At 47.8% G+C, this 16,343-nt stretch overlaps 1 protein-coding gene across 3 annotated transcripts in view; it reads right to left on the bottom strand.

Annotated features, from left to right (window-relative positions):
• Positions 1-3,041: 3,041 nt before the first annotated feature.
• Positions 3,042-16,343, bottom strand: part of Ntf3 (neurotrophin 3) — a 68,899-nt gene continuing 55,597 nt past the window's right edge. For all 3 annotated transcript variants that reach the window (XM_075981958.1, XM_075981960.1, XM_075981961.1), the window contains one exon: positions 3,042-4,165. In XM_075981958.1, the coding sequence (XP_075838073.1) occupies positions 3,368-4,165 (798 nt within the window). In that variant the 3' untranslated portion in view covers positions 3,042-3,367. The remainder of the gene's footprint in view (positions 4,166-16,343) is intronic.

Raw genomic sequence — 16,343 nt, 5'->3', positions numbered from 1 at the left:
ACAGTCATACATGCAGGCAAAACACCCATACAAATAACATTTTTTTTTAAAAGAAAGGACATTTGGTAACCTTGGAAAACTTCTTCTCTGCCGCTTTGCCCCTCCCTATTTGGGGTTCCGGCACAGCATCTGTAGAGGGTCATCAGCCCCATCTATATGCTGTTATCCCACAAGGTTGAGCATTGACACAAACAAACTTGTAGTCCTTCAGAGTGCTCCAATCTATACCAGCGTTCTGCTCTTCAAGGCTGGATCGGCCTCCATCCAGAACCAAAACCTAGGGACTTAAGTCAGGACAGAAGTGTTTGCATTTCAAGGTGTTGGCGAACATGTGTGTACCTCAAGTAGGCCACTAGCCACTGTCGCTTGGGAAAGTTATGAGAACGTAACTTGAGAAGTGAGAATAGGGATCTTGAGGAAGAAGCTTCCAGATGCAGGAGTTTTCAGACATATGAGACTGCAGAGAATTCAGACCTCAGTCCAGGAGCCAGGGTTGCAGAGTGAGGGGCTGTTGCTGTGAAAAGGCTCTTCCTGGGTTTCACGGCACTCTGGTTGAGGCGTTAGCCATGATATCCCTGGACAAAGCTGGAGCTTGGGAAGCAGAGCAGGACCTAAGTGCAGGCCCTCAGCAGCCCTCAGCACTGGCTTTGCATACCCAGGGCCGCCAGAGCTTGAGGCCCGGAGATGAGTCTCCGGGTGAAGTTGCATCAGTCTCTGGAGATCTGTGAACAGAGGCTTTATTCTTGGACACATGTCCAGAGATGTCAGCGACGGTAAACACCCATGCAAATGGTCTCCCCAGCCTCTGTGGAGAGCATTCACGCCGACTAAATCAACAATGACGGGCACATAGACACACAGGCACCCGCACAGAGAAAGGGAGCAACAAGCAGAGTAATATAACAAATTCCAAACCCAGGGTAACTACAATATCCTGGAAAGAGCATTAGAGGTGGAGGAAGAGTGTAATACATACCTTCAGAAAGGAATCAGACATAACCGCTAACAGAATATTGCTCCACTGTGTGGAGGGTTGGCAATACCCCCCCCCCCCATGTGTCCATGGAGAAGGAGGATTGGTGAGAGACCCGAGAAAAGGGAAATTAGCAGGTGATCCCCTAAGGTCCCCTCCCCTTCCGTAGGTGATGGATAAGCCTTAATGAATATTCTGTGCCATGGAACTCCCCCAGAATCCCAGAACAAGAGTTTCTGTGCCCACCCTCTTCCTGTCACCACTGTCACTCACATTCAGACCTCAGCTCTTTACAATCTTCAGTATGGTGGCCTCCAGCAGCGGGGGGTGCCACGTTTCCCTTAGAAATGCTCATGGGGTCCCCACAATGAGGAGATCCTAGAACCGAGCTCTGCCGTCCATCAGACCCCACTTGACTACCTGCTGGTCTCCCTGTCCTGAACACTGGCAGAAGCAAAACACAGGCCACAGCGGGTCTCCACAAGAGAAGGGTGCCTCTCCTCCCCAGCACTGCGGCAGCCATGGAAACACAACGCTGTCCCACCATCAGAGAGACAGGAGGGAAGGGAGACAGCGGGCATCTGCTGTCATCACTGATACGTGAACCTAACTCTCTACTCTGCCAATTTCCTGCAAAATCACCCTTCCTCATTCCTCACCCTGAGATGACAATACCACCCTCAAGTTTCCTTCCTCCCTCCATCCCTCTTTCCTTCCCTCCCTTCCTCTTTTTTTTTTTTGACAAATAATATCAACTGTCTTTAAAGTGCCCAGTGCATTGCGGAGACATAGTAGGTTCTTGTTTTCCATCCACACTTTAGGACCCAGAATTGTATATAAGATGGTGTTTTGAACCACAGTTGTTATTTGCTGCCTGTGTTTCAAACCCTCATGTTATACGGAGGACACGTCTTCTCTCTGTTTATGTTAGAGGCCTTGGAGAGAGAGCACACGTAGGCCTTAAACTGAGGCAGAGCAACCCAGGTCAGAGCAGGCACGCAGCAGGCTTTAGGGATGTCGGAGGAGCTTCCGAGCTGGAGCGGTAGACCTCTGTACCAACGGAGTACTTACGCTGCAGCCCCAACAGGATGAACTATGTCACTGTGGGAACAGGACATCAAGAAACTCTTTGGGGCGAGGCCTGACTAATGTCCTTATTCTCACAAGGACCAGAGGTTATCACCACAGCGATCCCTTGCCAAGGCTCAGCAGGCACCAAGAAAGTCTTTTGTGTGTGGACCGTTTGCGTCTCCTGGGTGCATCAATTAACAGTGATACAGGGTTGACCGCAATACCCTGGAAAGAAGGAAGCAATGGACAAGGCCACGACACTCTCAGAGGCCTACCTCTGGCTACTAAGTTTATAATGGGGACTTGACTGACGTGTCAGTGATCCTGGGAATCTCAGAATGACTGCATCCCCAGGAAACCCAGGCTCTGGTAGTCTTCAAACCCTTTGTAAGGTCATAGGGGAGGGGCTGGAGTTTGAACCAGCTCTTTCTCCCAAGCCTACCCATTTACAACTGCTCATGGCAAAGTCCCTGGGCCAAGAGAATCTTTAATGAGTACATTTATCTTCTGTATATGGATTATTCATGAGCCATTTCAGTTTGCTCCTGGGTAGATCTATAATTTTTCTGTTACAGTTTGAACCCCACCACCACACACACACACACACACTGCACATAAAAGCTGTTAGGAATAGTTAGGCAATTTTTCCCTCCCTGTCTAAAAGGATAAAAACCACTTACCAAAAGCAAAAACAAAACCAAAGCCAAACGAAAAGAAAAAAAAATATTCCAACCCTTACACAATCCCCAAACAACAAATGTGCTGAAAAGTAAAAGTGCCAGGTTCGTTATTATTGGCGCAGACCACAGCTCTAATTGGCAGGCCCCATAGCTGGGAAGAGTAAGTGAGGACCTGATCGTGAGCTAGCTGTCCAGAGGAGAATGCCAAGCCGCCGCGGGTTACAAGGTACAGTTTCAACGGAGGCCTTAGCGGTTCTTTTAATTCATTAATCCAACGTGGAGCACACCAGAAGGGGATAGAACTCTTTTTATACACAACTCTGACATCGTCTGATTTTAAGAAGTTTACTAAAACCACAGTCATGGCCTTGACAATACTGAAGGCAAAATACTGGTGTACACAGGTTTTTACAGAAGGATTCCCAAGAGCCCGGTCACAGAACAAGGCTAACATATGGGAGAGGCCTGAGGGAAGGCAAGCACACGAATTTTATTGAGAAAAAAGCTTATATACTGTAAGGGTTGCCGAAGTTTAATAAATAAAGGTCAACTTATAATATATAAAAACAATATAAACATTTATATGCTACATGCATATCATATAATTTAAAGTAATAATTTATATGTGGGGACAGATGCCAATTCATGTTCTTCCAATTTTTCTCGACAAGGCACACACACAGGAAGTGTCTATTCGTATCCAGCGCCAGCCTACGAGTTTGTTGTTTTCTGAGGTCAGTGCTCGGACATAGGTCTGGGACGTTTTGCACTGAGAGTTCCAGTGTTTGTCATCAATTCCCCTGCAACCGTTTTTAACTGGCCTGGCTTCTTTACATCTCGTTTCATAAAAATATTGTTTGACGGGGGAGTTGCCGGTCTTGATCTCCCCCAGCACTGTGACCTGGTGTCCCCGAATGTCAATGGCTGAGGACTTGTCGGTCACCCACAGACTCTCACTGTCACACACCGAGTACTCCCCTCGGTGACTCTTATGCTCCGCGTACCGTTTCCTTCGTGAGGACGTTCTGTTGGCTACCACCGGGTTGCCCACATAATCCTCCATGAGATACAAGGGAGGGGGCTCCAAAGGGGTGCTGTCACTGAGCAGGACCCGGGGCGAATTGTAGCGTCTCTGTTGCCGTAGTAGTTCTGTGTCCGTTGCGATCATGGGCTGGAATTCCGACCTGGTGGATTCTGCCTGCTCCGGTTCTCTGGGGGCTTCCGCTTTGGGCAGGGTGCTCTGGTAATTTTCCTTAACATCCACCATTTGCTTAGAGAGCTTGTTTTTCAAAATATCCGCCTGGATCAGTTTTATAATGAGGGAATTGAGCGAGTCTTCTGGCAAACTCCTTTGATCCATGTTGTTACCTTGGATGCCACGGAGATAAGCGAGAAATATCACATAAAACAAGATGGACATCACCTTGTTCACCTGTAAGATCTGCAAAGAGGAAACACAGGTGTTAAGGGCTGGCTGCGAGAGTCCGGGTCTTTCCGGTGTCAGCTGCCCGGCTAACATCTCTGAGAGAAAACGAGAGGGCACCACCATTTAAGGAAGCAGCCCAGCTCCTTCCTTCTATTTAGAAGGGGCAGCTTCCTCCCCCAGCCCCTGAGAAATCCTGGGGAATGCACCACCGGGCTCTGGATGGCTTGCTTTCTAGACTGACAGCACCAGTTGTTTCTACATCAGATGTCTGCATTGCTCCCCAGCCTCCTGCTGTGCACCGGTGACTTCCTGACAAGTCCCTTGAGCTTGGGAAAGATACATGGCCCACCCTACCGAGGCCGCGCTGAGGACTGCATCCGTGTACTGCTTTCTCAGTTCAGGGCCTTGTAATTTCCTTAAGACATGTGGTGCTATCGGTCCAATTCTAGCCTGTAGGGCCTTCAAGGACACACTGAGGCTGGCCATTGGGTCTGCTGTTTTTATAGTGTGGCATGGAGAGAGGCTCATTCCTGGCTCCTCCTGTCCTTGGAAACAAACACAAGGCCACCGGGCACCTGCTGAGAGGGCCTAAGTGCCAAGGTGCTCTGTCAGCTCCCAGAAGGCCTTGCGTCACCAGCGCACCCCTCTTATCCATCAACCCTAAAACCCACAGCTCTGTGAAGCACCCCTTGCCGAAAAGAGAGACCCAGCAAAACAAAGCTCAAATGAACGGCTCTACCTCCTCTGAGAAGCAAGGGTTAATTTTAGTTCCTTTTTTTTCCTCCTAAGGATTTTTAGTTTCTATTTTTCTACTTCTTTTTGTAGTCCTCCATCTGATTCCACCACCTCCCTCCTGAAATGGTTCTTTAACCCACCGCTCTCTTCTGTTGCCATAACAGAACCTCAGCACAGGGCTCCTGGAGAGTCCTTGTGGAATTGCAGAGCGATCTGGAGATCTTCCTCACACACCTCTCCTGTGCTAGGGCCAAGCCCATGTTTCCGGGAGGTTAGCCCAAGGGGGAGACTCTCAGGTGGAAAGCCAGCTGAGCTGGTGACCATGACCTGGCAGTCCCCTCACCCCATACCCAGAGCATCCACTTTTTAATCACCGCTGCTGCCACCCCAGTGGCCCCATGGGTGTTTTCTCTTCAGAGTTCTGTCTTCACATGGAAAATAAAATCCTTTCCCTTGGTTCAGTGTTGGTATTTTCAGAAAGATCTTACAGAATCCAGGGGGAAAACAAAAGGAACAAACAAGGTTGGCACAAGCTGTGGAAAAGAAGTTTCGATTATGAATCTTCATTGAGGAGCCTGTCTCCAGAATTACCAAACAGCTACTTCCTCATCTCTTCTCTTATCCCCAAAGTATGACAAAGGTCCAGCCATTAACCGGACCGTCTACCCTCTGGTTCCTGGCCTGCCTCTGTGAATAAGGGGACCATCTTCCTCCCCTGGGAACCACTCTTAGGATGACTGATTCCTTCAAAGGAAAAGCCAAGGAAGGATTCTAACATGGCTGCCTGACCTAGACACCAGTTCAGGAACTGTGTTGTCCCAGGAAAATGGTTCCCACAGGGGAATTCATCTCCCTCCCGCTCGGCAGAAAAGGGACATTTCCATCAATCTTGCAAACCTAACAAAATGAGACTTCAAGACCACAAGATAAACAGCATGCGCAGCTTCCACCCTCGCCCCCGTACAGCTGCAAGAAGATTATGTGAAACTGGGAATCTATCTAAGGACAGTTTACCAGGTTGTCCTGGACACATGAGCATCCTCGCTCACAGGGCAGCACATCAGGGGTAATATCTGTTCGTGCAGGGCCTCTCATGTAAAGTAAAAGGCCACACCAAGGTGGGCAAGGTAATTATGAGGACGACTCGGCAAGCTGGGTATTGGATGGTATGATGGACTTGGATTAAGAAGTAAGTCTTTGGCGGGGGCGGAGGGATTCAAAAAAAAAAAAAGTAAGTCTTTGGGATGGTAGCATGAATTTTGAAGCCAAAGCTACTGCTAGAAAAGCCCTATTGAGCCGAGAAGTGATGGTGTATGCCTTTAATCCCAGCACTTGGGAAGCAGAGGCAGGTGGATCTCTGAGTTCGAGGTCAGCCTGGTCTACAAGAGCTAGTTCCAGGACAGGCTCCAAAGCTACAGAGAAACGCTGTCTGGAAAAAAAAAAAAACAAAAACAAAACAACAACAACAACAACAAAAGTTCTATTGAGGGCTGGAAAACTGGCTCTGGAGGTAAAAGTGCTTGCTGTTCTCCTAGAGGACCTAAGTTCCGGACCAGCTCCCATGCTGGGTGGTTCACAACTGCAGGTAACTATAATTCTAGGGGAGCTAACATCCTCTGTTGACTTCCATGGACACCAGCACACATGTGTCATACACCCATGCATGCACATATAAATAAAAGTGAAAGCAACTTTTAAGAACGAAAGCACATTTGACCTTGTGCCTTTGCTGATTTGCTAGTCAACTACTATACCAAATACTGAAGAGGATCAATATATAAAGAAAAGGAGAGGTTTGTTGGCTCACGGCTTTCGAGGCTTCAGTTTGTGATGAATTGGCCTTGTGCTTTGGTTCTGGTGACACAGTCAAAAAGAGTGTGCTTAAGTGAAAAAAAAAATCAACCATGGCCTGGAGCAAAAGAAAAACAAAGGAGGGGAGGAGGAGAGAGCCCTATCCCAAAACATGTCTCCAGCGCTATGAAGGCCTCTTGCAAGTTCTCGGTACCTGCGGAGCCAGAACCAAACCTTGAATACCTGGGCCTTTGAGAGAAATTCCAGGTACAGCCTCTAGTACTGTACACAGTGCTAAGAGAAAGAGGAGGTGGGGCGGTGTCTTTGCCCCCTGCTCCTGTTTCTTATCAGTTGTACTGCTCTCACGCCCCCCACTCTAACCCGATTCAGCGTTTCTCTGCAAGCTTTGTGACTTACGGGCAAGGCTTCCGTCCTCGCCATTTTCATGACCACTTACATTAAAGCTGTTCCTGCTCCTGGCCGCTGGCTTCCTAAGCTGGCCTTTCTCTGACACTCTCCAACTGCTTTCTGCAACAGCAACACGCTTCCTTTCCGTTCTGTCAGTCTGTCCTCCAAATGGTACGCTAGTAGGTCTAGCATCCTTCACAGGCCCATGGAAGGTAGCGTGGACCTCATCCAGCCCCTCCTCCACACCGTTCCTTACCATCAATCCACCCGGGAGGGAGTCCTGAGAGTAGGCCATATGAGGCCAGGAAGTGTTTCTAAACTGTCTGCAAGACTTGCTCAACTCCCAGCAGGCATCCTCTGGGCTACATTTTGGAAATCTCCTTTTATCCTTCCTCTCTCCCTCCTTTCCTTCCTTCTTACCTTTCTTCGTTTTTGGAGAAAGCAATCCCAAGAATACTGGGGCAAGAATTTTCCAAAGCAACACATTCCGGGTTGCAGAGACTCCTAGATACTGAGGCCTGATGGACTGCTAGGTAGCATCAGGGGTTAGACTAGGACACCCGATTCTTCCTCAAGCTCGACAAGGCTTTTTCATAATCACGTAACGGGAAGGGCACGATCAGGCACACACAGAGTGTACTAGAAACGGAAGTGGAACACGAACTTGAGTTGTCCATAATAACAGGCGGGCTGCATGCCTGTCTCTATTGCATGTACATATAGAAGACCAAACGTCTGGAAAATTTCTCTTTCTACATCTGGCTCCCAGCCGTCTGCACCAGCATGGTCACTCCCAATTGTCGCTGCTTACACATGCTTGGAGCTCTGGCCAGCCATGCTGGTTGTGGGAGACAAGGAACCCCATGAATTGGATACACAGGGACAGGAGATTAAGGAAGCAAGGGCAGGAAGTAGGAAGTGAGGTTTGTGATTCTGCTGGCCACGAGGAGAGGAGAAGTGTGATCCCTGGCCCTTTTTCGTTCAGGCTTCCTTCACTTCCTACTGTGTCTCTTGGGGTAGGAGTTTCCCTAGGGGATTATTTCCTCAGCATGGGGAAGGGAAACAGGAGAGCGGTGTCAGATATGCCGGGCACAACAGTGAGTTTGCTTTCCCTTATGGAATGCTCACAGTCATCTGAAAAGGTTCAGCTTCAGCAACCGTCTTCGGCTGTTATTAGCGGTAGGTCTCCTCCTCCACCATGGGGAAGCCTGTCTATTTAATCCTACAAGCCCAGCCTGGAGCTCAACATCGCTGCAGAGCTTCAGGATCTGCTGACTGAATGGGCACCGACACCAATCAAGTCCTACCCAAAGCACTGCTTACTGGCTTGAAATCCTGCGTGGGCTTCTGCCAAGCCTGGATTGGAAGCCAATCAACTCTGCCTTCTTTTCCCAAAGAAAATAGAGGCCTTGGCTCTGAAGCAGGCCATAGTCCCCAGGCTCTTCTTGGCTATAATTAGAAAAAGACCTGTTAAAGACCTCAGTAAAACCCCCTTCCTACCCTCTCCCTAGTGCCCATCTCCAGCGCGCGGCACGCTATTCTCCTCGCTCAGCCATGCATTCCCACATATGGTGTTTTCTCAGTCCCTGGAGCAACATTCCTAACAAGGTTTCACCATCCTTCAAAATACTCAAAAGAGAGCAATTTCTGATTCCCTCTTTTTGGCTCAGTTTACAACACATACAGAGGATTTCTGGGTACTCAGCAAGCGACTGAAATGGGAAAGGGAGCTGGGCCACAAGGCGGTAGAGGACTGGAGACAACAGCCTATATCTGGGCTGGCCCTTGCAGAGGGGGCTTCACCTCTCGAGGACCAGTTTTCCCACCCAGGAGCTGGCTCCTGACTACACACCTGCAAACCACTCTTGTCATCCATAGATAAAAAACAAACAAAACAAACAAAAAACCAGAACAGCTAGACTAGCATACAGTCAGTCATTGCACAAAGTGATGGATTTCATTATGACGTTCTTATCCACCAATGCCATGGACTCCGAGCATAGTCACCTCTCATTACTTTTATCTGTCCACTCCCAAGTGTCAACCCTTCTGTTTGCACATCTCTGTGATGTGAGAAAAACCGTGTGATAAGTGTCTGTCCAAGTCCGACTTCTCTTGCTTACCATGGTGATTGGCGTGTGTGGAGTACATTTATGGTGAGCCCCTCAACAATAAAAATGCCAGGAGTCAGAGATTAATATCTGTGATATATTTACCCTGAGACCCACCCCACTGAGGTAAGTAGTTTCATATAACCCATTCTGGGGAAACTGAGGAGTGTGGTTAAATAAATAATAAGCAGAAGAACTAGGGTTTGAGCACACCAGGCTCATGTTCCTCGAGATTACATCTGTGGCCTCTTTTCCTTCCCTACTCTTGCATGTTCTAAGAGTTAAGTGCAGACAAAACAGCTGCTGTCCAGCAGGTTAAGTACCTCCCAAAGATGTCTCAGTCATAAAACGAGTTTCTAGGGATTTGAGGCCACCACTTCTGTTTCCTCCTCTCCGTATTTCTTATGAAACCATTACTCATGAAAATAAATAAGCCAGTTGGCGCCTATCCCTTCTGGACCCGGGATTTTGCAAGTCAATCCCTCTGGAGGTCACCGATTCTTGCAGAGGTTGAATGTTGTAAGGGTCAGAGTACTGGGCATGCCATCTCATGTCCTGGGGTTGCAGCCATCTCTGGAAACCCGGAAGGCTTCAGAGAAGATAAAGAGGTGACATTGGCATTCCTCAGAAAGGAGAAGATCAGCCTGACGCCAGCTTTTAATTTGACAATACTGCAATATGAAAATCCAGGAGATTTTTTTTTCTTACACACCCATGGTCCTCTGGAAGCAAGTGCATTGTTGTGGCTGGGGTTAGAGACGAAGCTGTCCAGCTGTACCCAGATGGGTCTAATTCCCCCGAGGACTTCTGCCTCTGTGATATGGCCTCTGACTAAGGCTCAGGGCCTCTAGGGCTGTGTCCTGCCAGATAACTTTCATATCTCGTGCAGGCAGTGGACAGAGGAGCGATGGGAAAGTGGTGGATTTCAAGTTAAATGATAAAAAGGAAAGGAATGTGGCGGAAACATGAAATCAGGACCATAGCAAAGGCCCAGCTTGTTCCCCGCTTCCTAACCGCACATTAATTCACCCTGGCTTTGTTCTGCTCACGGGGCCTCTGGCTTCAGAATGAGTCAACAGAGTCACACAAAGATGCTCTGACCTATGACAAGACAATGAGGTTGGCCAGAGAGAGATTCTGACGGCTCCAGAGAAAGCTGTCTACTAATGTTCTTAGGGAACTGGGAACAGGGATGGGGGAAGAGAAGCAGATTAATTCAAATACACAGTTGACATCTAATGGAAAGGCTCTGAAGATGCTGATGAGAACAATTAGGCTCTAGCATCCATGGGGATGGGCAACCTGGAAATAGGAAAACTCAAACTGAAAACACGCAGGCCAGCGCTCGGGAGGGAGGAGGAATCCAGAACCAACAAGGAAGGAACTTGGAGTTGGTATAAGAGTGAACGAGAAACGAACTCACATCCATGGGGCTGTGTGAGCGTCCACAGCACCTTCTGCCTTCCAGTCTAGTGCGACACCGGTACTATCCTTATTCAGTCTCAGCACAGCTCTGGAGAGGAGCCAGGTACTCTCGGTCTTACAATGTCCAATAAGGAACAACAACTCATCCATGTAACAGTTGAAAGATGCCACCCCATCACTCAGATCATTTACAAGTTTGTTAATAGTGAGATTGTGTGATTATTACTGATTAAAGAAACATCGGATTCCCCAATAGGAGGAAGTAGGAAGTTATTTGGAGTTGCCGTCTTACATGCTTATGTGTCTTCCAAAACCCTCAGTACCCTAGCGCTGGGATAATGAGATGATACTCATCACTCTTGACATAGGCATGCTCTGATACCTGGTATTGTTCCGTTTCACAGCACCGTAGAGGGATGCAAAAATAAAAACTTCAGAAACCAAGAGGGTAAGGAACAGAGCTGTGATCAAAGAACTGTCCAGGGACTAGCCCGGGAAGATGCAGAGGACTGCTATAGGCATTCATAGAAAACCAAGCGACATCAGCGATCAAGACAAGGCATGCTCTCTGCCTGTGTTTGGTGGGAACTCTTCTGGGTGTCCCTGAGAGTTAGGCAGGTCAGCACGAGCCAGTGAGGGCAGGCTGGCCAGGGCCCGAAAGTAGATTCTTAGCCTGTTCTTTAAGATCAGGTTCTGCATGACTGTTCCTTGTTAAATTTTACACTAGTTAGGCGTGGTGGCTCATGCCAGCAATCCCAGGACCCTGAAGACCAAGGCAGGAGGAGGATGAGTTGGAAATCAGCCTGAGATGCAAAGGTGATAACCCTGACACACACACACACACACACACACACACACACACACACACAGCAGTAACAAGAAGCCCTAACACTTCAAAGTAAGAATTTGGAAACTGGTTGACAGGGTAGATGATTATCCCAGGGTCTAAGGTCTGAGATAGGAAAAGAGTTTCTTGGTTCATGGGATGCTAATTTCCCAGTGGCAACAGAGATCACAGCCAAGTGAAGTTAGATGGCACATGCCAGGCTGAGCCAAAACAAACCAGAGACCCTCAGAAGGCTGACCCATCTCTGACTGTACAAACTGGTCTGTCCAAGATCAGGCTGAGAGAAACAGAACCCTCATTGTGGACTAGGAACCTGTACCTCCGTCCCTGCCCCTGGGAAAGCTAACTGTGGGGAGGAGGTGGAAGCCGGGAGTTTGTTGTGTGCAGATGCTTGGGGAGCACACCTTCCTCAGGCCCTCAGGCAACGTGAGATTGAAGGTATGCACATGTCAAAACAATGCGCACTGCAGCACTGAGCAGGAAGGTAGGACGTGCACTCCCAGGCCAGGAGCCCTCTCACTTGGCCCCATCTTGGCAGAAGCTCTGAAGGGCGCCTGGTAGGCTTATAGGAGCCCCCAGGAAGCTCTTGGTTACATTACTCTTTGTATGGCTCTTTTCATGGTCAGAGGGTGGACTAGGAAGAGATTGTAGAGAAAATGAGTCCACCCAGCTACTGGTCACACCAGGCCTCTCTAGTAAATCTTGCTCTGGTTTAGACACGCTGGCTGCCACTTTTCACAGACATGCTGCATTCATAGGACTGTGAACACATGTACAAATGGTATCGCCCTCTTGATAAGGATGGATGGCTTATAATTAGGCTATTTTTCTACTTCCTTCCTTCCTTCCTTCTTCCTTGTCTCTAAGACAGTGGCCTCAAATTCACCATCACTGAGGGTGACCTTGAACTTCGGATCTCCTGGCCTCCACCTCCCAAGTGTAGGGATTACAGCTCTGTGGTACCACACTTGATTTATGTCGTGTTGGGGGATCATTTTCAGGGCTTTGAACATGTTAGGCAAGTACTCTATCAACCGAACTACATCCCAATCACTAGCTAGGCAAGTACTCTACCAACTGAACCACATCCCATCACTAGCTAGGCAAGTACTCTATCAACCGAACTACATCCCCATCACTAGCTAGGCAAGTACTCTACCAACTGAACTACCTCCCCATCACTAGTTAGGCAAGTACTCTACCAACTGAACCACATCCCCATCACTAGCTAGGCAAGTACTCTACCAACTGAACTACCTCCCCATCACTAGTTAGGCAAATATTCTACCAACTGAACTACCTACCCATCACTAGTTAGGCTTTCTCAACTCATTTAATGCTCTGGTACATGTTGATTTGGAAGATGATTTTCTATGTCTGTGTTAACTCCATTTTCTAAGGGCTAAGACACACGAGGATAGGGGCTGTGCTCAACAGCTGAGAGAAAGTGGGCACTAGAGACTGACTTTAGCTTCAGAAGATAACCTTTCCCAAATCAATACTTTTGATTTAAATTTATGCCTAGTGCTTGCATTAGGCTTGAGCCGATCCTCTGGATGTGGGCAAGTGTTAGGGATACTATCACAAGTCAGTGGCAGCTGAGAAATGTCTTTGTAATCATTACAATGAATTATATTACAATGTATAATACTGAGATGAATCATAATAAAGCTCTGGACTCTTGTCTACTCAGCAAATGATAGGCCTCGAATCCAAAGAATGAAGTAGCCGCCTGAGGGAATTGCCAAGGTATGGCTTCTGTTCAATGCACACTCCTGTCCTCTCTTCTAAACCAAGACCACAGCTGGCTTGGCCATGCCCATCCTGATTTCTGCATTCAACCATAGTGGCAGAAGGAAGTGTAGGATCAAGAAACCATCCTGGTTTGGCCCTGAGAGTACTTGGCTGTAGGAAATGTGGTCAGATGGCAGGCTTTCTCCTCTATGCTTGGTGACGTGGCTAATCCCAAGCACAGCCCCTCACAGATATCCCTTACCCCAAGGCCAGACTCCTTCCATGAGGATGGGACACGCCATAGTGAGGTGTTGGTCTGTGGTCATCTTAGGTAGGATGCTGTCTGCTAGGAAACTTTGAAGATCATGGGAGTCCTGATCATCTTTCAGCCTGCCTAGTAGCTCTCTTTGCATTTGGTGGCAGTCTCTCTTTATACTCACTGTGGCCACCATCATTCATTGGAACACTTTTACAATCCAACAGGCAGAAGCAGGGGAGGTGTCTATTTGGTGATTTTATGGGTCTGTTCTCACCCGCTCACCCAGTAATGTCGGGGCATGTGCTCAGGAAGATAACCAGTCTTTCATCCAAGCTGGAGTGCGAGGCAGGCACTTACTAAACATTATGACTCCAATCCCAGACCGTCTAGAGACTTTCTGGGCAGCAGGGCAAGACTCAAAAAAAAAAAAAATCAGCCCAGAGTTTCTCCTCTGAAAGCAATTTTGGCACAAACACACTGAACTCAAAGCTGTGTTTAATCACAGACACAAGTCACAATAATCACTTGTAATAACTGCTAACCTTTGGTGAGCCTTCCCACATGCTAGACTGTGTGAGACACTTTGCGTGGATTATCTCAATTAATCCTTCTAGATACGATTGTTATGTCCACTTTGCAGCCGAGGAAACTGAGGCTCAGAGGGATTAAATAATTTTGCCCAAAGCTCATACATCAATTGAGACACAGAGCTGGGATTTAAACAGCCATCTCTCTGACCTCACTGCCCTAACATTCAGCTAATATTGCATAATTCCTCCCACTTAGCTCCGAATCCAAGGCACCTGTTACTTCTTCGCAGCGAACTGGCAGCAACCCCACGATGTTTCCAATGCTTTGTTCCATGGCTAGAGACAAGAGACACTCTAACCGGGTCCCCCGAAGTGTCAAGAGGACATTCCACAGGCTGAGGCTGGCATCCCTAATTCACACTGGCTGGAAAGAGTGTTTGTTCATCTTGTAGTTTGTAGTGTCACGGGCTTGTGCTTTCATTTCTCAGAGTTAAAGTATCCCTTTCCTTTTTCGACGGTAAAGAACACCAAGTGCAAAAGGACCCAGCCTGCAGATCTGACGTAGTGGTAGATGCTTGCCCACAACATGCAAAGTCACAAGTTCAATCCTCAGCACCCAGATGGGCTAGATTTTCTGAGGTGATATGTTCTGGACTCTCAGTTTTCAGAGATTGCAGTATGTAAGAGATGAGAATTAAAATATGTGGACTTGAGCATGTCTCATGCTTTGATTGATTAATATGTGCCACTAACTAGCTTTGGGGCTGAGAGTGAATCATTGATGATCTGGTGGCGGGGAGGTGTCTCAGTTCCTGGTTGTCCCTCCAACAGGAATGCTGCTTGTATTTTAGGCAGGTCAGCTGTTATTCCATACACATGAAGCTTGGATTCCCTCCTGCTAACTACCTGTCATGTCCCCCAATACTGGTGACAACCCCCATCAACACGCACTTTTCTAAACACTATATGGAAGGCCTACTCATTCTTGATTAAGAATGTAGGTGGACATGATTCAGAACTGTGATTAAAGATGACGTCTTGGGGGGCTTGAAATGCACACACAGATACGCAAAGGAAACATTTTGTAAAATAATTTCAGTGTGGTTTCTAGACTCCCTTAAGCCCAACTTAGTGGCCCACAGATCTTAGGTTTTGATTGCTAATTTTGAAGGCATAAGCATTGAGCATACACATGTATACATGCTCATAAGTGCGTGGGTACACATGAATGTGTGTGCTTATATGTATGGAGACAGAATGATAAAGAATGTCTACCTTGATCATGCTCAACTTTGTATACTGAAGTAGAGCCTTTGCCTTGCGCCTGAGGCTCACTGACTTTGCTAGTCTAGACAGCCAGCTTGCTCAGGGATTCCAGCCCTGCCTTCCAAGTGCCACCATAGCCACCAGACATTTATGTGGATTCTGGGGATTCAAATACATACATACCTTCATGTTTGCAAAGCAAGTACTTTACCTACTGAGTCATCTGTCCAGCCCTGGAATTCTTGAACTAAGAATGTCTAAAATTTTCTTAATGGAACACCCAGTGTTTCTGTTGTTCCATGCGAATCCCCAGTCGCTTCCTCCCCAGATCAAATGATGCCTATTGTTAGCCTCATTTTCTGGCCCTAGTTCTCTGTCTTCTTGAAGACATGGAGGCAGGAACTGGCACGATCATCTGTTAGGATTCTTGTATAACAGGATGGGTATGGAGGGAAAGTGCCCGGCTAATGTAAAGCAAAATAGTCAGTGGAAAGTCCATGGAACCTGCCCTGTGCTGACTGTCCAGGGCCATAAACAGCGCACATGGGAAGAAAACCACTCATGGCCAGCAAGATTTTCTTAAGGAGGGAGCATGGGGCCACAGGTGAATGTAAACAGCATATAATGCATAATACTATGTGAGAAAGTGCACTGACCTAGCCGCAGAGGTAGCCATACAGTTTGTGCTACATCTATGACACAGAACCCCCACCTCCCCCCCATGCTCTGGAAGTCTGCATGTTCTTATCCACTTTCTACACTCCGGATGGCTTCCTCGCCTAGTCGATAGCTTTTTCATCTCTTTGATCTCTGTGCTGCTCAGTGAACTCCAGGCAATCATCCTTCTCACGTTAGAAGACACCACTCTTCCTTCATGAAGGGGCTCTCTTCATCCCAGTCCTCTGCCATTGACATGGAGAACAGCATGCATAGACTCTTGAGAGAAAGCAAATGGTGCAGGGTGACCACAGGCTGCTGGTCTCAGGAGACACCCCTGGACAGGCTGAGGGAGGCAGCTTCAGCATAGACAGGGTTCCCTGCTAGAGCAGACAACATAAAGCTTCAGCATAGACAGGGTTCCCTGCTA

Source organism: Microtus pennsylvanicus, chromosome 8, assembly GCF_037038515.1.
Source record: "Microtus pennsylvanicus isolate mMicPen1 chromosome 8, mMicPen1.hap1, whole genome shotgun sequence".
NCBI lineage: Eukaryota > Metazoa > Chordata > Mammalia > Rodentia > Cricetidae > Microtus > Microtus pennsylvanicus.
This window is presented reverse-complemented; position numbering and strand designations above follow the sequence as displayed.